The sequence below is a fragment of the Chelonoidis abingdonii genome, chromosome 3 (genome assembly GCF_003597395.2).
Source record: "Chelonoidis abingdonii isolate Lonesome George chromosome 3, CheloAbing_2.0, whole genome shotgun sequence".
Taxonomy (NCBI): domain Eukaryota; kingdom Metazoa; phylum Chordata; order Testudines; family Testudinidae; genus Chelonoidis; species Chelonoidis abingdonii.
In genome coordinates, this window is record NC_133771.1 from 163,562,643 (window position 1) to 163,585,826 (window position 23,184).

General features: G+C 44.3%; 1 protein-coding gene across 1 annotated transcript in view; it reads right to left on the minus strand.

Moving 5' to 3' along the window:
• XDH (xanthine dehydrogenase) overlaps positions 1-621 on the minus strand; it is an 81,444-nt gene extending 80,823 nt beyond the window's left edge. The window contains 1 exon segment of the mRNA XM_032798233.2: positions 521-621. Coding sequence (XP_032654124.2) covers positions 521-538 — 18 coding nt within the window. The 5' untranslated portion in view covers positions 539-621.
• Between the last annotated feature and the right edge of the window lie 22,563 nt (positions 622-23,184).

Genomic DNA, 23,184 nt, shown 5'->3' on the forward strand with positions numbered 1-23,184 from the left:
TAGAGCTTACAGAATTAACAGCATTTTGTGTTTGAGTTCCACATAGTTTTTCCAACCATTTATCATGGCACTGAACCAAGAACACTTGTGATTTTTTTATACTTGCCCTTTCCAACAACCACCAACCTCAGCATCAATTTCCCCCCCTCTTAATTTTTACTTCATATACAGAGATCAGTTAGCAGAGTCACTGTGAGATTATTTCATCATTTTTCCGCATACAGTTTGTAACACTCCAGTGCTTTTCATATGAAAGGAAATTTAAAAAATAAAATAAAATAAAAACACACTCTCTGCATGCTTATAAAGGACTACTGATAACTAGGTCCTTATGTCCCAATCCAGAAGTGCATTTAAGCACCTGTGACCTTAAACATGTAAGTAGCCATACAGAGGGCAATGCGGCAACTCACACGCTTAAAATCACAAGTGTTTAAACGTTTTGAGGGATCAAGGTCTAGGCATAATGTTCTCATTTTGGCTCCGAGGGCTTGGCCCTACTAGTTTGTTGTATCCTTACCTTACGTGGATCTGGCATGTGGCATGACAGAAAACAACAAGGAAACAGTCAATTCTCTGGGTACAAATTTGTGTTCACCTTCCTTGTTTTTGTTTTTTCCCCAGTTTCTCCATTAAACGACTGTCAGTTCTCCTTGGTTTTAAACCTGGCTTCTCAGTGGCTGTCCACAAAGCCTCCACCAAGCCATGGCAAATTTGTGCTGCTGTGCATTTCTTTACCTAGGAATCATCTTCATCATCATCTTCATTTCTAGATCCATGTGAATTACCCTGTAGGTTCCAACACAGTTCCAAAAATCGAAGAAGAGAAAAATGGTCACTGTGTAATGACTAATCTTCTTTGCTCTAAGCTGCTTTCTGTAACTTTTCCTTTGTTCAGTTCCTTTCTTTATAGGCAGTCACTTCCAAGCACTTGTTTTACTAGTATTAACTGCCTTTAGCATCCTTAAAATACCTGGGAAAGAGTCACTTCCAGCTGTTTTCCACAACTGCTCTGATCAGCTCAAGCAAGTTTAAAAGTGAAACTAAGAAACTGAAAACAACCACCGCACCCAGAAGCAGCGTCGTTTTGAGTACTCTGGCAGACTGTCAGGGCAGCCACCACTGGTGCATGCATTATTTTACCAGCACTTGTTGGTTTTCTGCACTCTACCTCATGGGCTACTCAGTAGGAGAGCTGAGGACAATACCTGTCAGCAATAAGTTCGGCATTCACTCAGCAGCACATTGTGTAAATGCCAGCGTAGCCCAGGGCAGACAGCGTTCAGCCCCATTTCAGAGAACTCTGAAGACTTGCTCAAGCAGGTTTCGTGAAATGGGGCTGAACACTGTTTGGCCTGGTCTACATTTGCAGTTAATGTATGTGCATCATCAGAGCCGACTCCAGGGTTTTTGCTGCCCCAAGCAGCGGGGAAAAAAAGAAAAAAAAAAGCCGCAATTGGCGGCAGTTCCACCATGCCGCTTTCTTCCTCAGTGGCAATTCGGCGGCAGGTCCTTCCCTCGGAGAGGGACCGAGGGACCTTTCCATGGGCTGCCCCAAGCACCTGCTTGCTGAGCTGGTGCCTGGAGGCAGCCCTGTGCATCATTCTGAATGGGTGCTGAAAGTGCTGTTGAGACCAGTTTCCTTGCATCCCTTATTCTGCTGTATGCAGTGCCAGCTCCAGCTTTTTTGCCGCTCCAAGCAGCGGGGAAAAAAAAAAAAAAACTATTGAGCTGCCACCAAAGAGCCGCCGAAGAGGAAGACAGTGAGTGAAGGACCCACTGCCGAATTGCTGCCCATCCAGAGAAGGCTGATTGAGCTGCCACTAAAGTGTCGCCACCACCGATCCGGACGTGCCGCCCTGACAACGGACGGACATGCCGCCCCTTTCTATTGGCCACCCCAGGCACCTGCTTCCTTCGCTGGTGCCTGGAGTGGCACTGGCTGCATGGTAGTGTTAGATGGGTCACAATTTTTTTTTCCCCTTGAGGCAATTATTTTTCCAGGGAATTGTTACATCGGTCGATATATCTGTGTGGTCACATACATATACAATATCGTAATGTAATAAAGGATCAACCTCGAATTCAACGTAATGTTTTAAAATTGGTTTGTAATATTGCAAGTAACAAGTCAAAACCAAAATGTATCAAAGCCATCTTAAAATACTATAAACATGTAGAGTACTAATTTAAAGATCAAGTATATTTCAGTTTCCTAATCCTTTTTTTCCCTAATGCAAGATGTTCTTTGTATGTTCAAAGAACACTGACAATTTAATGTGTAAATCACATGTTACTTAAGTAATGCCAGGCTCTGTACTGAATATTTTAGGGTCATGCCCGTTGGTAAGGGTGCAACCAGCTTTTCATTATAAGGGTTATTTTAGCTCTGTCTACTTTATCCATGTACATAGCTCTGGACCTCATCACTGTAATATTTGTGCACCACACAAACATTAACGTACTTATCCTCAAGTCACCCCATTGATGCAGTGCAGTGCTATCATCCCCATTTCACAGGTGGGGAACTCAGGCATAAAGGAAGACATTTTCAAAAGTCCCTAAATGATTTAGGAGCACATGGAACTTGTTCCCCTAAGTCTCTTAGATGTTTTTGAAAATCCCACCCAAGGATGCTGACTGTTGTATGAATTTAGATGCAACAAATGGGCCCAAGAAATCAGCGCTGTTATCATGATCGAGTCGCTGTCCAACATTAAACAGTTTTAAATGAGGTTTGGGATAAAGATACAGAAAAGAAGGGAAAACAGTTAAAGCATTTGATACGTGAAGTATTAAATGAGGGTTTCATTTAAACATCCCCTGTTCCCTTTCCCTTTAGCTGGAGAGAGTTTTTTAAAGGAATAAAAACCTGTTTGACAGTCTCTTAGACGGGATTAACTCGTTTTTTGAGAAAAGAGGAAAGTTAGTTGACATGGTCTGGAACGGTCATTGTTCCTGTTAATGGCGCCCCCTCCCCTGTTTTCTAGAAGACAAACATACACAAAAGGAGAAGAGAAAGAACAGCAAAGGTAGAATGTGCTTTGGTCTCTGGTGTTGACTTTCACTTGCAAACTCAGCGCCGTAAAAACAGACAAAGCATACAATTTTGTCAGCTAATATGAGATCTGGTGAATTTGTATGAACATCAGATTGTTTAGGGCATTGTTTTTAGCTGCCTCTTTCAGATCACAGGCTTATAGTAATGTTGCAAAATATGTGGTCTTGGCCAGCTAAACCAGGCTCTTATTAAACAGAAAAGAAAATGGTAGAGAAAGGGAAGAGATGAGATAAGGTAGAGAGGAGAAAGGACACATTTGGGGGGTGGGGGAAGAGAGAAAGTTTCACATCCGAGGTGGTGTTTGGGATTCAGCCAGAGCTGATGGAGGTGGTGATGCTACCTCTCTGGCCTGGTCTGGTCAGGACATCCATCAAGAGCAAGATGATGAAGGCCTGGAGTCCCAGGAGACTGTGGCCATGATGGTGAAGCTCACTCCAGCAGTCAGTTTTTTCCTAACATCCCTTTCTTTGAGGATCCCAAAAGGGAGTGAAAGGCAGAATAGCTCATCCCTTCATTATTTTGCCCACCAATTACTCAATCTCTCACACTCCAGTTTTGGTTCATTGCTCTCTGGTCCTCTACTCCTTTTGTTTACCAGTCACAGTCTTAACATACTGCTTGAGTTATATCTGTAGGTCTTTCTGTCTGTACCATTCAGTCTGTCTCACTTTTGTAATTTTTTCCGTCAACATTTGTTGTGATAGGCTATTGTGACATCCATGAACTTTCATTCACTTCTTACAGCTGAGCTCACGATTAGGATAAATTTGTAGACCCAATTAACACAACAGGCCCAGACCCTCAAAGGTGTTTAGGCACCTAATTCCCACTGACTTCAGCTGACTTGAGGTCAGTGGAAGTTATGTGTCTAAATACCTTTGAGGACCTGGGTTCAAATGACTTGCCAAAGGCCACACATGGATCCTGTGTCAAGACAAGGAACTGAACCAAGAATTCCTAAGTCCAATATCAGTGGTTTAACCACACGACCGCCCCCTTCTAACTTTAACAACAAAAGGCATCCCTTTGGTATAAAACCCCTCATGTTTAACCTTAGGCTATAAGAGAAGTTTGAGTGTCAGAACATATTGATTAGTGGCCACACTATTTTTGTAGGGCACTGAAAGTGTAACCAGTTTCTGACTGGTGAAAAGTGTCCTTTTGTCCACTCATAACTCAGAAGTGGGTTGATTTTACGAGTTCACATTTCCCACACACTCACAACTCCTTACATCACTAGTGCAGAGCGGAGTTTGAATAAACTGAGTCTAAAACCTAAAAAATTATGGAAGATTTTTTGCAGCCTGACTGGTTAATCCTGTGGATCTAGCAAGTGCAGTGAATTAATCATCCAATTCATTAGGTGATTACTATTACTGATTATATGTATAGGGTGCACTCACCAGCAGAAGGCCCTCCTTGTGTCAGGATGCAGAGTTTCAGGGACTCTTCCTTTCCAACATCCCCTGGGTCCTGGTTCTGCAGTGATCTGCTGCCTCTGTGGCTTAGCCCTCCAGCCGGATAAGCTTTCAGTCCAGACCCCTTCTGAGGTAAGTGAAAACAAAGTAAATCTCAACTCAAAATAGCCCCTAACCATTGAAGTCCATAATATAAACACTAATCCTTCATACAGACCCAAAGCCAGGAAAAGGTTACTTGGGTTAAGGCAGGGAGATCCTGCCTTTCCAGTCCTGGCTTCATCCAGATCTGGCCTTTGTCAAAGCAGGCAGACCTTTTTTCCTAGCCAGCTGGGCTCTGATTGATCTCTGCCTGCTCCTGGCCTTTCTAGATGCTAGAGGATCAACTCTAGCTGATTCTGCCTGCAGCTGAGCTTGGGAAGCCTCTCTAGGCACCCCCTGGAGGCCTGACCTGGCTGCTCTTCCCTTTGTTGCGTTTTACTTTTATTTAAAGTAAATTTAGTTGTTGTATGACAACATCCATGGGTTAAGCTCTGGTGGCTACAGTCTCAGATTCAACAGAGTTACCTGTGCTTGTTTTAGATTTAGAGCTCACAGGAACACATGAAGCCATGGGCAAGTAACACATACAATTACAAGAACAAGGTCCACTAAAGTTACCAACAAAGTTATGAATGTCAGAACATATACAAGTCCTAGATGTATGCATGCACCAATTATAGCTACAGACATACTCACATCCTAATGTTAGAGACTGATGGGTTTCTCATGTATTGATCATCAATAGAGGGATTGTACCTGCTGGAGTTTTCCTGCAGAAAGCTCAATTTTCCCACTCTGGGCACCAAATGCTTGGTAGACCCTATCACAAGTGCCATAAAAGTATAAGGAGATACAGTTCCCGCCCTAAGGCATTTACAACCTACATTGGGCAAACACATGGAAGGATAACAACAGCTGACAAATGGATGGAAAAGGAAACAGAGGGAAAGAGTTACAACAAATAAAGGTGATGAAGATTGGGGTTTTTATGGTGTATTTGCAGCTTATTCCAATTTTTCTGTCAAGGGAAATAGGGGAAGTATGTGTGGATAGCACTGGAGGGCAGATTAGTGTGATGGAAGATTCAGTTAAAGAAGTGGCTTCTGAGTGGAGATTTGAACGAAAGTGATGTAGATTAGAGCCCTAGAAGGAAGCTGTGGGAAAAAAAAGGCATGAAGGCACTAATGAGAGGGAGAGGAGAAGAGAAAAAGAGCATTTCCTAGAAACAGTCAGACTTTGGAATAGTCGAATATCTTTGGGAAATTGATTCCATAACTGGACACCCTTGATGGAGAATGCCTTCTTTTCAGGTCTCAGTGCTTCCATGTTAACCTAAGATACATCTAGAATGGTGACTGAGCATAGGTCCAAGCATGTGGTTGTTCCAGAATCCCCCTACCTTCAACATCTCAGCTTCAGAAACATGGGTTTCAGGGCATGTACGAGACAAGAATGCCAGCATATCTGAGCGGTGAACATGCCTCTGGCTGTGGCACAGCCCCATACTCACACCAGTTGTGTGGTGTGGAAGGGGCATGTACAGTGTCCTGAGTTCAATAGTCCTCCAGCTCCATTCCTACTCTGTACTGGACTTTCTTCTTTCTGATCCTTTTGTGATCTGCAACGGTCCCTGTTCCTCCATTCTCATCGGTAGTAGTGACCTGCACTGACCACATCAGAACAATTTTCCACTGCACTCTTTTCACCAGTACACGTGATCATATAAAATGCTCCAAGAGCAACCATCTAGTCCGCTGAGCACACCTGGGTGCTCATCAATGTGTGGTCAGTGGACACCGTCCTCCACAACTTCTCCTGCAGGAACTTACACCTGTATTAGGAAGTTTTGGAGGAATGCAGTGAGCATTGTACTTGGGCCCAGTGCCAGGCTCTGGTACTGGGGGCAAAAGACTCCAGCTGTCTCTTCTGGAGGGGTCCTCCAACATGCCCATTCTTCAAGGAACTGAGCCATGTGCTCTCCAGGGCTCCCAGTACTGAGCCTGAAGTGACACACAACCCCCTCCTCAGTCTTGCTGGCCTCACCATCCAACACAATGCCCATGAAGGCCAGAAGATGGAGGCAGAGGGGACCACATAGGAAGAGGTGCACATTATCCCACACTTCTACTCAGAGAAGCTAGTTCAGCAAGCCCCTCCTGACAAGCCAAAGGAGGACTCTGAGACTCAGCAGGAAGTGGACCCCAAGGCTGATAAGTTCAAATCCCACACTCCTCGCCAACATCCTCTCCCTCTTTGGGACTGCATGAAGGACTGGAAGGCCACCCCCACTCAATGGTCCCCAACCAAGACATAACAGTATATACATTTCGTTGAATTACCACAAACCACTATAAATCTTTTGTCAGAAGCCTAAAAAAAAAAATAAAGGGAAAGCAGCATTTTTCTTCTCATAGTAAAGTTTCAAACCTATATTAAGGCAATGTTCAGATGTAAAATTTTGAAAGAACAACCATAAATTGTTCAGAGTTACGAACATTTCAGAGCTATGAACAACCTCCATTTCTGAAGTGTTCATAACTCTGAGGTTCTATTGTATCAGCAAACTATCATATTGCCCCTGGGTCTCTGCATTTGTCTGCCAACAGGCTGACAGTGAGGGAGGGAGTGGAAAAGTCCAGTTTGGTTCTCCAAAGTTACATCTGTTTTCCGCTTCTTTCAAGATCATAGACATTCACAACAATAACCCTCCCCCCCTAAACACACACACATAGAGCCACACAGAAGGGTAGGTTCAGTTTAGTAGCAGGGCTGGTTACATACAAGAAGGAGAAGGGGAGTCTTTGCTCCTCCAAGGAATGTGACACAGTCACAGTACAAGTGTTTCAGGCATTCCATATCCTGGTGTCCAGAGCCTCCCTGCTCGGAGCCATGCTGCACAATCCAGGAGAAAAGGGGTAGGTGAAGATCCACTCCAGTGGCTGCAAAAACACAATGCTGTGTCCTTTTTCAGCAGGGAGCTGAGTGGCTTGCGGTCTTGAAAGTTTAAGGAACAATATACAGTTGTGACATGACTTTCTTTTCCTGTTCCTTTCTCTGCTTTTCGCTGGATGAAAGGGCCAGATTTACTGCCACTGCAGGAGCTGGTTTGGAGATGATGGGCATATGCAATGGTTAGCTTTTCCCACTCCACGCAGGCACTGTCTTCTCACTTACAATATAGTTTATCTCCATTCAAATTGTCTGCCAGTCCCATAAGCATATGTCAGCAATTTTCTGGTGAAGAAGAAACTCCAGTTGGCTCTTAATGTTCAACAGAAGCACAAATGTGCTCAGTCCACCTTCGTAGCTCACTAAGTCCCTCCATTCAGTGATACATAGGGGGTGGCAAGCAGCGCAAACATCTCTCTGGTACAGAATGTCAGATCCACACTACAGGACTGGAAGTTTCTAGTTTGGTACTTTCAAAACTGCTATGTTCTCTCACTGATGGCCAGCCTTAAAAGAAGAAATTAAGAAACATTAATGTTGCACCTGAAATAAATGTGCACACAGCCCAATCATATACAATTTTAGACAATATGTTTAAAAAAAAATTATTCATGCTACCTACCATTTTCAGCAGTGCTTCTTTCTGCAAAAGTTGTCTGTGGACCAAGGATAATGAAACAATTTTGTTCCTGAAATGCTGAGAAGAATCAATATTGTGGCCTTCAACAGCAAAGTTACACTATGGCAAGGTGGATTTCTTACCCACTTTCCAAGGAAAGATAAAATACAATGCTGCTCTTCTGACTGAACTGGCAGGAACAGCAGCCCAGGGACAATAGGGGCAGACAGAGGAAGACACTGGAGGACCTGTTCATTGGGATCAATGGAAGGAGTCAGGAACAGTATGAGGAAAAGGGAGAAACGGGCTATTAAGTGGGAGGAACAGGCTGTGCAGCAGGAGGAATGTTTTTTCTGAAGGCCGGAGGCATTAATGATCTGGTCTCTGGAGCAGGATGTGTAGTTCGGCGAACAGGAGCTTGCCAACAGGGAGCATGCCCTGTTGTAGTCCCTGATACAAATGGTAGTGGGATGGATTTGGGTCCCACCTGCCACAACAGCCATTGCCGGTATCTTCTGGCACCTCATCCTCCAGCTATTGCTCCTCCTGCATCTGCAGCCCACCATGCTCCTGAGGCTGCAAGACTCCAGGCACAACACCCTGCACTGGCAGCCAAAACCCCTCCCAGTAGGAGCTCTGTGACCATGCAGAAGGGGAACAATGAGCCCAAGACTGTGCCTGAAGGCCAGCATGTGTCTGGCCCCAATCCCCACACAGGAGGTATCCTCATTTTTCCCCTGGAATGTTTTCCACAGATGTTTCCCCCTTGTCCCGGGGAGGGGAAGATCAAGGCCAAGGATACAGGGTTACTACACGTAGCTGTTTCAACAGTAACTTCATTTGGGCTGCAGTGACAAGGTACGCTTCTCCCCCCACCAACTGGTGCCTTGAGTCACGTAACGCTCCAGGGCAGAGATCTGAACAGTCCTCTCTGTCCCTCCCAGGACCCAGCACTCCAAACCCTTCTGTCGAGGTATATGTGATTGTAAGTTAGACAGGGATACATTGAAAGTGCAAGGTGCACAGAAATAACAAATCAGTTTATTAACTGGGAGAAGAGGGGAGAAGAAAGAGTGGATACACTTCCCTATGAGTTTGATAAAAGAGAGAACAGGAAAAGCAAAGTGAAGTAACGGTGCTTTCATATGTTGAACAGGGCCAAAATGTTGCCTCTTCCTCCCCATCCCCCAAAGAACCAAGACCACTTGTAACCACAGGGTTACGCATGTTAACAGTCATAAGTGCTCTTATCCCCCAGCACCATCACCACCACTCATAGTCACCAGAAATCAGTTGTGAAAGCCCCATCTAATCCTTTCATTCATTATTCTCAAGGTCCTTCAATTCCTTCCCTAAACTGTGGGCCGGCTAACAGTTGCGAAGATGAACACAAAACAAAAGGACAATAAGTGCAGACAATCTGTGCAGAACAATCACGAACCAGAGGGTGCCATACTTTCAGAGGTGCCCTGCCACAATTATTCTTAATGAGTCATTACTTGAATGACCAGCTAATGACCGTCGAACAAAACTGAGTTCAGACATAAGAGTCAGGATGTTTCCTCTTGCGTCTGCACAAGGTGTGGTGCTTTGTTTGGGACCAGGCTGCGGTCACCCCCTGCCTGCCCCTGTTCCAAAATGTAGGCACAAATTGCATCTTTGATTTCCCTGGCCTGTTGTGATCCAGAGCCAGTATGAATATTCACTAAATCAGGCTGTCTGGAAAAGGCTTCACAAGCCAGTCCTGTCCTGTGCCCACTCTGCCCTGAAATACTCACCTTTAGTTTCACAAATGTGAGGAAGGGCACAGCATAATAAAGCGGATAGCACTGGCCACATTGGCATCCAATTGGGTGCGTAGGCATCACCAATGGGTCTTCCACTCTCCAAAAGCATACTCCACTACCATCAGCCAGCTAATTAGTTTGAAGTTGAATTATCGTTTGTTTGGTCATTGATATGAGGATAGGGTTTCATTAGCCAGGGTAGGAGTGGGTATGCAGAGTCCTCCAAAATAACCATCAGCACACAGACACCATCTAGAACCATGTAATTTCTGGGAAATAAAATCGCTTCCTCTCTATTAAATACAATCCCTATCTCCTCAGCACCCTGGTGTCATGAACTTTTCCTGATGCCTGGCATTAATGTTCATAAACATCCCTTTGTGGTCCACTAAGCCTTGAAAAATAGGTGAGTAGTAACTTTTTCAATTGACATACTGGGTCTTTGTGGTAGGCAAAGTACGGGGATGTGGGTGCCATCAATGGCTTCCACACAGTTCAGAAACCCCTTTCTCTGGAACTCAGTTATCATTTCCAGAATTTTGATGATGGGAGCCGCTAGGGTTAGGTAAGAGTGTTGATAGCTTCACAAACCTGCACCACCACAACCCTGACAGTGGATTTCCCCAGGACCCCATCCCAAAGTGGTTTGCAACAGACTGGTAGCTGTCCAGAATTGCCAGTTTCCAAAAGGCAATATCCACCCACTTATGAGTGTTTTGCCGTTTGAGGGTTGGGACCAGCTCCTCACGGAGTTTCAGGAACATTGGTTTCCTCATTCTGAAGTTCTGCAACCACTGGTTATCTTCCTAGGTTTCCAAGAAAGTTTTCTTTCAGAAAGCTAACAAGTAGCAGACCGTTTTTATCAAACTTGCAAAAAATTCAGAGATACTTTCTATTTGGTTTCTTAGATGAAAATTTAAAAAATTTGGGTTAGGCGAATAACATCCTTATATTTCAGTTCACCAAATCGTGTAGAGAACATGAGTTATTATGCACTGTAAACAACCTTTTGATTATCAGTGCCTTTTCTATCATTTGCATAAAAATATTGCTCAAGTCTCTGAGTATATGTTGCGAAATCTTCCTCTTTTTCATTAAATTAGACACTGTCCATATGGCCAAGTGCAGAGAAGTTAGATAAAAACATATAATAGTCTTTCTGGAAGGTTGCAGTGTAACACTACTTTATTTCTTAGAATAGCACACCAAAACCAAAACAAAAAGAGAGAGACAAGGCTGCTGCTCCTTAAGCCTTTCACAATGCAATCCTTGGTTTCCAAGCCACAGTCTTTCCCTCTGTATAGGCAACGGGACAATTGTCCATTGCTCACTGCTTTGACCTATTTCTTCTGCCATCACCGAGATCATTTTGTCTCATTTCTAAAGTGAATGTTTAAAGAGGCTTCACTGTTATTATGATGATATTATCACAGAAAGCCCATGAGAAGGCACCAGTTTCTCTTGATTCCTGCTTTGTCCTGACACATTCTCTCTCCCAAAGAGAATGGTGGCCAAAGTGGTTTCCTTAGTACAAAGGTTCTCAAACTATGGTCCGTGGAGCACCAGTGGTCCACAAGCTCCATTCAGGTGATCTGCGGATAGTTCCTTCTAAGGTGCATGCTTGGACAGCTGCACACAAGAGAATGAAGGGACACCGGCCTAATTAGTGGAGCCGTGCAGGTGTGGCTCCACTAATTAGGTGCCTGGACCCTGGAGAAGATGCACATATAAGGTGATGTGGTGGCCTTGGGGGGATTAGAGGGTGGATGGGAGGGGCAGTGGAGTGTGAAGAGGGAGTGGGGAAATTTGGGATGTGCAGGGCTGCGGCGGTCAGAGAAAGAGGTGACTTTCCCCAGCTCCAGGGCTGTGGCTGCCTCAGCTCTGTGGCGGCTGTGGTGGGGGGAGACTCCCCCCTCCTTCCCATCCCCAGCTCGGGGCTGCTACAGCAGAGGAGAGAGCGCAGATCTATCGCATTAGAAAGGTAAGACTACTGATATTAAAATATGAGATGTGTGCTTTTACTTGTAGAACAAAAAAACCTTAATTATTAAGTTTTTTTATATAGCTCTTTTATCCAAAGCACTTTACAATAGTTAGCAAATGATACAAACAACATTTGGAAAGCTCATTAAGTGCTCCCCCAAGACCCTCAGCGATTTTCCAGCGGTCTGCAAAAAAAAAATTTGAGAAGCACTGCCTTAACACATGGCCAGTTGCTTTCAGTTTCCCCTCTCAAAAGAGAGTGCTTGTCACAGAAAGATTTGTGCTATATTCCTTTCCCAGCTCTCCTCAATCTCCTCTCTCTCTCTACCTTCGCTATCACTAGCCACCCTGTCACTCAGGCCTGTAACCTGCCTCTTCTCCCTCCATACTATTTCCAAGAACCAGCCTTTTCTGTCTATTCTATTTCAATTAAAGCATGATCCTTGAGGTAACATGAGGGAGACTGACTTTGTCAGCAGTGACTTTACAAGAAATTGAAACTCAGTCAGTTGTTGGGGGAGGAGTAAACTGGGAAAGGGTCCAGAAGATCGAAGTGTCTATCAGTGTGGGAAAGAAACAAGGTACAAGAGTCTTTCATGGGTAGAGTTATTGCAAGAAAGGTCAAGGCACCAAATGGGTGGTGTCTGAGATGAAGAATCTTGGCAGGGGTACTTGTTTTTCTTTTTGGACGATGGGTCAGGCAAGCCAAGGCTGTGCGCAGCTGTGCACTCCTCTCTTCAGCCTTACTGCAGTAGACAGGTCCCAGGATTAATAACTGGATAGCTGTGTAGCAGCACATAGCCTCCTGTCTGGCTCATCATTTGCTAACTTGCATTCATTCTTACAACACTCCTCACCTGAACTATGCAGGATTAAGTTCACAGTCAGAAAATCATCTACTAAAACTGCAAAAAAGGAGGTGTAGAAAAGGTCTTGGAGAAGTCAGGCATGGTCTGAAGAGACAGAGTGGGAAAAAATGATAAGCATATTTCTGGGAAAACATGGGGAGAATTGCCATGTATTTGTGCATTCTGTCTTGGTCAGTTTAGATTTATCTACATCTAACCACCTTGTGAAATCTGCATGTTAGATAGTCTGCCAACTTGTCTTGCTCTTGTACTGTAACTCTGGTTTCACTAGCTGTCCTGAAAAGTTATAAAAAATTAACTTGGAAATCTATATTGTGCAATCAACAGCCTACTAATATTGCACAAGCTGTTTGTGCAGCTGACAAATCTTACATAAGGATATTTTGTAAACATCTTTTGTGTCTGTGTGTGTTCATTCACTTATAGCCATTTTTATACATATTACATACCACAGAGATATAGGACTTTAGCTTATGCTAAATTTTATTTAAATGTTTCCCTTTTTTCAACTCTGTATTTTCAAAATATACCCAGAGAGAGGCTCTATTACCTACCTAAAAAAACAGCAGCTTCATTAACACTGAAATATTATAAACCTCAATAAAAAACAAAGAGCCTTTCCCCAAAGCCCTATTCATTGTATCATAAAAGTGAGTCAGGTTCTGAATTTCAGCTGACTTTGACCATAAGTGATATCTACAGATTGTACACACATCAGCCACTGCGAGCTGGAGCTGAAAGAATAATTCATATCAAATAATTTACTCAAAAAAATCAGCTTTTTTCTGTTTGCAATCTGTCAAAAAGATGGCAATTATTTTGAATTACCTTGTTGTTTGAAATTACTCATCAGATCCGTTTCATTCAATGACTCTTGGTCTGTAGATAATTTATAAGCAGATTGTTGCAAATGTTTGCTATTCATAGTTCAAACAGTTTTTGATAGTTATGACTGGTCTCAAAGGTCACATGGTATTGTGTTCATAGAATCACAGAATATCAGGGTTGGAAGGGACCTCAGGAGGTCATCTAGTCCAAACCCCTGCTCAAAGCAGGACCAATTCCCAACTAAGTCATCCCAGCCAGGGCTTTGTTCCTTGACTGGAGGTGTCTAGTCAGTGGAGGATTGAGCTAAAGGGGCCTGTGCCCGGGGGCCCCAGCCAATTGGGGGGCCCAGGAAAAATTGGTGTTCTGCACTCCCACCTGCTCCTGCCTGCCTGGCACTCCTGCTGGGGAGCAGGGTTGGATGCAGGGGTTTGCCCCACTTTGCCCACCCAGAGCGCCATCCAGGGAATAGGGGAAGCCCCCGTGCCCCAACCCCATTTCCCCGACAGGAGTGCGGAAGGGGTGGGGGGACTGCAGGCGGAAGGGGTGGGGAGGGGTCCCCACTTGCTCTGACCCAGGGCTCCACAAAAGTTTAATCTTGCCTCTCTGTCTAACCCTTATCATCAGTTCCCAGTGGTGACTTCTCCTCTTCCTTCCTTGGCTGCCAGCTAAATGCCAGTTCAAATGCAAAATTCTCACTGCCTTGGGCCCAGGCAATATCAGACTGTCTCTCTTTCCACAACCAGGAACTCATGACTTACGTATGCCTCAGGGACAGTGAAACTGCCTATTTGGTTATCTAGGTGCCTTCCACAAGAGACTAAAATGACTCCTCCTTTCGGAGAAAGAGAGTAGAGAATCAGTGATTAAAATGGATAAGATTGCATGGCAGACTCATGTCATTTTCTAAGGGGCTCAGATACCACGATGCAGACCCTTAATACAAATGCCTAAATATGTGAATTGCCATCACTGTGGTATCTGTTTATTTATTGTGACGTATATGAAGATTTTTTTGAAAAGCACCGATCTGCTACTAGTTAAAAATATCTGTACAGCAAAAACAAACCCAGCAGCAACCCCCCACCCAGCCAGAAAACAAGAGCAAAAATCTACCCCTAACACCACCCAACAGAAAGAACTTTTCCAACCCAATCTCCATAAACAATCATTCCCATCAGGCCTTAACCTCTTCAGTCACCCTGACGGTCAACAATCTTTATCTATTTTGGACCAAAAGAGGATGCTTGTTCCATAGCTGATGGTCCCCCACAAAGAATGTTATACAGCTGGCTTAGCCAGTGTTAAATCAAGGGGAGTCATTCATCCATGTTAGCTTGGAAATTCCCTTCTTTGATCTTTATTGTTCTTGACAGGTATAGCAAGACAGATAAAAACTAGTTACACACCAACTATCACCTCCCTGGACTGCTGCTTTAGCAGTATCGTTCAGAGAGAGAGAGAGAGAGAGAGGCAGTCTTTCAAGCAGGCAGGTCCCAAGCCACTTAGAGCTTTACAGGGCCAAACCCACATGTAAAATGCTATCTGGAAACCCATAAGCAGCCAGTGTAAATCATGGAGAACAGGTGTCATCACCCCTGAAATAGCAGTAGGAAATAGGGTCTCGTCGCTTTCATTAGCTACAAAGCATATGGAACAGTTTGCCCCTCTTCTCCAAATTTTCCCCATTCTTTCTGTTCATAGGATCTGCCAACATCATTTTCCTATCTCACTTGAAACATGGTTTTCCCTCAAAATCCACTGAAACCTAGAGGCTAAATTCAGAGAGAAGCCTAAGTGAGTCTAAGATAATATAATTTATTGCTTCTCAGACTTTTCAGCACATCAGCTCCAGCAGCCTAGAGTCTCTCACCCCCACATAGAGCTTACGCTTTCTTATGCATCGCCTCTGAAAATGGCCCTAGGTCTCCCTTTGATCTACAGTCTATAAAGGAAATGACTTTCCACTGCTTTCTCTCTCGAAAGATTCATGGCCTAATGCCTATTTTTCATATACTGTTCCAAATGCTCCTCCCCTAGAGAGCCATCAGTTTGACTGGGAGCAGAATTTGACCCACTGATGATGGATTGGGTGGGCTGAGCTATGAGATTTTTCGTCCAAGTCTTCAAGCATTTTATACATTTTCTTTTATAAAAGAATTAGCCTCGTGTCCCTGGCTCAAAATGTCCTAATATATTAAGATTAAAATCCTTATTCTTTCCTATGTAGGTCATGAGCAAAGGGGAACACTGTTTTACCAGATACTGCCTTCCACATCTGTAATGGGATCTCTGTAAATATATGAAGATTATATGTATGGCTTAGTCTAAATATTATATACTACATGATAACTGTGGGAATGTAATGTATTTGTATGTTAACATTTTATCTTCACCTTCCTTTACGGTCTCTGGAGCATTTTTCACTTATTGGGGTGCTCCCCTGCTTAGGAATCTCACTTCCCAACAGTAATGTATTACTTCTTCAGAGGGTGGGGATTTTTTTTTCTTTTTGGGGAGCGGGGAATCAAAAGCATAACACTGCATGAAAACCTCTGTGAAAGTGACTTACTACAGAAACTGAATTCAGCTAACTTTGCGCATTCTCTCTCCCCACTCTCCGCCCCCAACACCTTTTTGTTTTAATGTATTTAACATTACACTCAATCCATATTGGCAAATCTGGTACTTCCCAGTTGTATTTAAAGGGTGTAAGTGTAACAAGTCCTGGGTGTTCTCCATGAGTTAAGCATTTAGATGTAAGTCTACTGGTAGTCTTACTGAAATGAACATGTATGGAAAACTCATGGCCAGGGGCAGCTCTATGTTTTTTGCTGCCTCAAGCATGGCAGGCAGGCAGCTTTCAGTGGCGCACCTGCAGCGGGGGTCTGCCAGTCACATGGATTTGGTGGCATGCCTGCGGGAGGTCCGCCGGAGCCGTGCCATCATCGTCCCCGCTGCTGAATTGCCACTGAAGCCGCGAGACTGGCAGACCTCCCGCAGGCATGCTGCCGAAAGCCGCCTGCCTACCGCCCTCACAGCGACTGGCAGGGTGCCCCCTGCAGCTTGCTGCCCCAAGCACGCGCTTGCTGCACTGGTGCCTGGAGCCGCCTCTGCTCATGGCACGGAGTTTGTTAATGAAATGTAAACACCACACATGTAGAATGCTTAAATCCAGTGAACAAACCCATGTAATGCCAGAAGCTGACCTTCATAATACTGCTTTCCTGAAAACCAGTCTCCTTAATGTTACCTTCCAGCTAAAGTAGCTGAACTGGAAAATGTGTGTCTATACAAGGTGGCAGAATGGTATGATTAGAAGATCTGTCTCACCAAATACAGAACAAGATCTGTTACCCCTAAAAATTCCTTTTTTAAGCTTAATGACAAAATTGACTGATTAATCATGAAAGTTCATAGAAAAGGTCTGTTCTTTGGACAATACATTGTATCTTTATAGTATAGTGTTCTGTGGCGTGCATATCTGTAGAAAAGGATATGGTAGAGACCATTTAGAAGTTTATATTTCCTGTAAAGTTTTCATTCCAAATCAAGTTAAAAAGATCAGAATTAAGGGTGTAATTTCAATTTTTCAGTTTGATTTGCATATTAAAAGGCACTGCAGTTAGCGAATAAGGAATACAGAAAATTCTCTGAAATATTTGGTTTGACTGTAACTATGAAAAAAAACTTAACTTTAAGCTAATTAGTATTTATACATCACTTTGGACTTCTAGATTGTTATAAAATGGCAAAATGTTATTATTATTTTTCATGCCATACCGTGCATGCCTATAGCTCTCAGGATCTGCAATCATTTTACAAATAGTAATTAAGATTTACCCAACCCCCTAAGAGGTAGTTATCCCCATTTTACACATGAGAAAAAGGGAGGTACCTAAAGTGACTCTCTGATCATATAGTGAATCAAAGGCATCACTGGGAATAGACCCCAGAAATGGTGACTCCCCATCCTGTAACAACAAGTCTATGCTTGTTCCTCGTTCAGTTTGAGTGGATATAGTGTACTATCAAATAACTCCAATCATTTCAGAATTTTTAAACTAACCTCTGGATTTAGATTTGTTAGGATTGTCATTTAAATTCATTAGCCAAAACCAGTGCACTTTCACTTTAGACCAACCTCCCATCATGAGAAGAATCAGAGCTCCTTCTTGAAATACTGGAGATCAGCTGCTGCATAGTTCCAACAATGAATACAGTTCTAAGAAAGTTCCAGGATTTCACCTCCTGATGCTAGTCACCGTTGTCTTTTGTGGCAAAGACACCAGCGGTAACTCTTGCACTTTTCTTTTCTCTGCAAGTAATATTTTCTCTTGCTGTTGACTTTGTCTTGCTTTAACACATTCTGCCCCAAATGTTATTTTGGTTTTGCCAGACTCGCTAGTTTGCAGCTGCAGCTTCCCACATCTCAATAGCTATATAAAAATGAGCAGCAACTTAGTGTTCTTTATGAGTAGCCAGCGAAGCTGAGCTTTTATAGGCATTGGTACAGTGCTGATTGTTGCAACCTTTGCTGAATCATAATATTTGTGATTTTACCTTGCCACTTGGTCTGCATAATAGCTTGAAGGTGCTGCTGATTAATTTTCTCCAGAAGTTTGCTGTACCAGTGGTAACATACCTGTGGTTCACAGCCCAGCCATAGAATAAAGTGAAAAATCAAAACAATTTGTTCAAGCAGATTTGGAGCTTATGTGTGATATTGTTCTGGTTCATTCTGCCATATTCCTTTTTAACTTGGGTAATTATTTCTTGGCCACTATTTGGAAAATTCCTTCCCAGTAAATAGATCTCACAATGACAATGAAACTGGCACCATTAATGCAATGCAAGATCCTGTATTTACTTCTCAAAATCTTTGCTTTCCTGTCTTTTGAAGTTTGCTCCTTGCAGATAGCAAAGATGCGTGGCTCAAAGACCTTGAAGTCCTGGTTGCATTGATAATTTATCCCAGTTCTAGCCACCAGAGGAAATGCATTGGTACAAATCGCTGGTGGAGACAGCCAAAGCCATCAGTTGCACCAGTGGAATTTATCTCTACTTGAAAATGGTAAACTCCATTGATGCAAATCTTAGCTTATAGTGAATTACTCTGTTTATGTTAGGGATTTGAACATGTCCAGATACACCTGTGGCTGGCTGCAATGCAAATCTTCTGTGCAGACAAGACCTAATTTAGGGACTGCAAGGGATTGCTGAGAGACTTTCCTTTTTTCTTCTAGGAATGCTGCTAGTTCATGGTGTAGCAGGGCGGTCACCCCACTCCCGCTAAGAAGGGGTTAAAAGCCAGCGATTGGAGAGAGCTGGGGCAGAGAGAAAAACCTAGGCTGATTGGAGAAACAGCCACAGCTGGGGCCATGTGCCAATCAGGCCATAGCTGGCCCCATAAAAGGGTTGTGAGGCAGCTGCTGAGGCAGACTCTCTCTAGCTTCTGAGAGAGAAGGACTTGGCTGTCTGGGAGCTGAGCAGGGTACCTGAGGGTACCTGGAGAAAGGCAAAGGAGTGCGGGAACTCCAGCCTGGCAATACCCCAGGCTGCAGGCCTTGCTAAAGCCCCAAAGCAGGTACTGGGGTTGCAGAGGTGCAGCCCAGGGTTAGGAAAGGCAGCAAGTCCAAACCCCCCTTGCCGATGATGAGTGGTTTATAGACTGCGGTCTGCCCACTGAGCAGGGACTAGACAATGACTGACAGTAGCCACTGAGGCAAGGTGGGGATAGAGGGTTGAGGGTTCCCTGGGGAGGGGAGACCCAGAGACTGTGGGGGTACTGCAGAGGGCAGACCCCTGAGGTAAGGGGCACCGGGGTCCGGAAGGGACACACGGGGGCCTGAGGCAAGTGGGATATTGGCTAGCAGAGGGCACTCCGGACTTGGAGAGCTAATTCCCAGGATGACCAGCAGGAGGCGCCGTGCCAGTGAGTCATCGCTGCACTACACATGGGTACTATAACCAAACCAGTCCTGGTTCCAAATCTGGCTCTCATTTACATCCATATAACTCCAGTTATTGCTATGAATCTAGCAGTCTCCATTGCATTCTGAGACGCACAATATCCATTAGTCTTTTCCCTTATTCTTTTTTGGTCATATTAATAGCTACCAAAGATGGCACTAATATGTGTCATTGGACTAACTTCTGTTGGTGAAAGAGACAAGATTTTGAGCTTACACAGAGTTCTTCATTAGGTCTGGGAAGGGTACTCAAGCGGTATAAGTTGGAACAGATTGTTAAGCGTAAGGAGTTAATGCATGTTGCAGCCATATTTAATACAGTGCTGATGTTCTCAACAAAAGCTTTTTCTGTGTTGAAAGCCTAAAGTATTTAGATATTAATACACTTGGAAGAGCTACCTGAAGCTAGATGCTGGTGTTTCTGGATATTTAAAGATAAGGTTGGTCATAGCAATAAGTCTAGCATTTTGCTCCAGATGTGGCTTTAGCAATTGTGGCATATTGCAGCCTCTGTGCCTGATGATATTATAATCAATAAGGGCTAGCATTTACTCCATAAGTGGTATCATGACATTTTGTGTGTTGAAGGGCAGTCTGAAGATAGTACTTATTGTTGTCAAATTATGATCATGACAGTTATTGATTAGCAGAAACCATTGCTGATTATCTTACACATAACATTGTGTCCAGGCCTCTCTTGAATAGTCACTTCCAAGTCAGGTTTCAGAGTGTTAGTCGTGTTCATCTGTATCAGCAAAAAGAACGAGGAGTACTTGTGGCACCTTAGAGACTAACAAATTTATAAATTTGTTAGTCTCTAAGGCCTGGTCTACACTACGAGTTTAGGTCAAATTTAACAGCATTAAATCAAATTAACCCTGCACCCGTCCACACAACGAAGCCATTTTTGTCGAGATAAAGGGCTCTTAAAATTGATTTCTGTACTCCTCCCCAACAAGGGGAGTAGCGCTGAAATCGACATTGCTGGTTCGAATTAGGGTTAGTGTGAATGCAATTCGACGGTATTGGCCTCCGGGAGCTATCCCACAGTGCACCATTGTGACTGCTCTGGACAGCAATCTGAACTCAGAAGCACTGGCCAGGTAGACCAGAAAAGCCCCGTGAACTTTTGAATTTCATTTCCTGTTTATCCAGCGTGGAAAGCGACCAGCACAGGTCACCACACAGAGCTCTTCAGCACAGGTGACCATGCAGTCCCAGAATTGAAAAAGAGCTCCAGCGTGGACTGTACGGGAGGTACTGGATCTGATCGCTGTATAGGGAGATGAATCTGTGCTATCAGAACTCCGTTCCAAAAGACGGAATGCCAAAACACTTGAAAAAATCTCCAAGGCCATGATGAACAGAGGCCACAACAGAGAGACTCAACACAGTGTCACGTGAAACTTAAGGAGCTGAGACACGCACACCAGAAAGCCAAAGAATCAAACGAATGCTCTGGGACAGAGGCACAGACATGCCGCTTCTACACTGAGCTACAGGTAATTCTAGGGAGGGCTGCCACTAGGGTGACCAGACAGCAAGTGTGAAAAATCGGGACGGGGGTGGGGAGTAATAGGAGCCTCTATAAGAAAAAGATCCAAAAATCGGGACTGTCCCTGTAAAATCGGGACATCTGGTCACCCTAGCCACCACCACTACCCCATCCCTGTCCATGGACTCCAGTGATGGGGTACTCTCAGTTGACATGCCTGAGGATTTTGCAGACGGGGAAGATGAGGAGGAGAAGGAGAAGCAGGAGGACGAGGTTGAGGAGAGCACACAGCACACCGTTCTCCCCGACAGTCAGGATCTTTTTCTCACCCTCACTGAAATACTCTCCCAACCCTCCCAAGGTGATATCCCGGACCATGAAGCCATAGAAGGGATCTCTGTTGAGTGTACCTTTGTAAATATAAAACATGGTTTAAAAGCAAGAGTTTTTTAATGATTAATTTGCCCTGAGGACTTGGGATGCATTCGTAGCCAGTACAGCTACTGGAAAAGTCTGTTAACATGTCTGAGGATCAAGCGGAAATCCTCCAGGGACATCTCCATGAAGCTCTTCTGGAGGTCCTTTAAAAGCCTTTGCAGAAAGTTTCTGGGGAGAGCAGCCTTATTCTGTCCTCCATGGTAGGACACTTGACCATGTAGCAAGTAATCTGGTATCACTGCATGACAAAGCCTGGCAGTGTATGGTCCCGGTGTTTGCTGGCATTCAAGCAACATCCGTTCTTTATCTCGCTGTGTTATTCTCAGGAGAGTGATATCGTTCATGGTAATCTGGTTGAAATATGGAAATTTAATTAAGGGGACATTCAGAAGTGGCCATTCCTACTGGACTGTTTGCCTGTAGCTGAAAATAAATCCTCCCCGCAGTTAGTCAAGCGGTGGGGGGGGTGGGAATTGGCGCTGAGCTGTTTGCATTTGGCTAGCAGGGATCTTCCCTGATACCAGCCATGCAGTGCAGTGGGGGGAGGGTTAAAGCAGTCATCCCAGAGAAAAGGATGACGGGTTAGTCTGGTTTCTACTGCTGCATGTTAATATGAAAACCACAACCCTAAATGAACAACTCATCAGGCTTTGCTTGGTACGGGAAAGGAGGGCGCTGCTGTTATGAAGGTTGCAGAAGCTGAAAGGTTATGGCTTACCATGGCCACCTGCAAGCCAAATTCTGTTGCCCAGCATGTTTGATCTCTAACACGAAACCCGCAGGCACTCAGTATAAGATGCAAAAAATGACCTTGTACCAAAATCACGTGCTATGTAATGTGAATAGTGTTGTTCACCATGAAACAGTATACCCATTGTTCTGTAAAATGTATCTTTTAAAATACTTCTCTCCCTTTTTCTCTCCCGCAGCTGCAAATGTTTCAAACCTCCCTCCTCTGTCCCAAAGGCTATCTTAGATAAAGCGGTGAAAAAAATACACGCATGATAAAATATTCTCTGAGCTCATGCAGGCGTCCTGCACTGAAAGAGCTCAGCAGAAAGTGTAGCACAGGACAGGAAAGCGGCCAGTGAACGTGAGGAGAGGTGGCGGCAGGAAGATCAGAGTAGGCAGGATGCAGCTCTGGGGCTACTGCGGGAACAAGCGAACATGATCCAGCAACTGGTGGAGGTTCAGGAACGTCAGCTGGAGAGACTGCCACTGTAGCCTGTTTAGCCATCGTTTCTCCTCCCCAAGTTCCATAGCTGCCTCCTCACCCAGATGCCCAAGAATGTGTGGGGGGAGGCTCCAGGCACCCAACCACTCCACCTCAGTGGACAGAAGGCTGTCATTCAACAAGTATTGAAGTGGCCTTTTCCTTCCCTCCTCCCACACCCCACACAGGCTACCTTGTGAGTTATCTCCCTATTTTTATAATCAATTAATAAAGAATACATGGTTTTTAAATGATAGTGACTTTATTTCCAAGCTGTGATCGTAGTGGGGAGGGTGGTTGGCTTACAGGGAATGAGAGTCAACCAACGGGGTGGGTTTCCATCAAGGAGAAACAAATAGAGCTGTCACATGGTACCCTGGCCAGTCATGAAACTGGTTTTCTAAGCTTCTCTGATCCGCAGTGCTTCCTGATGTGCTCTTCTAATCGCCCTGGTGTCTGGCTGCGTGTAATCAGCAGCCAGGCAATTTGCCTCAACCTCCCACCCCGCCATAA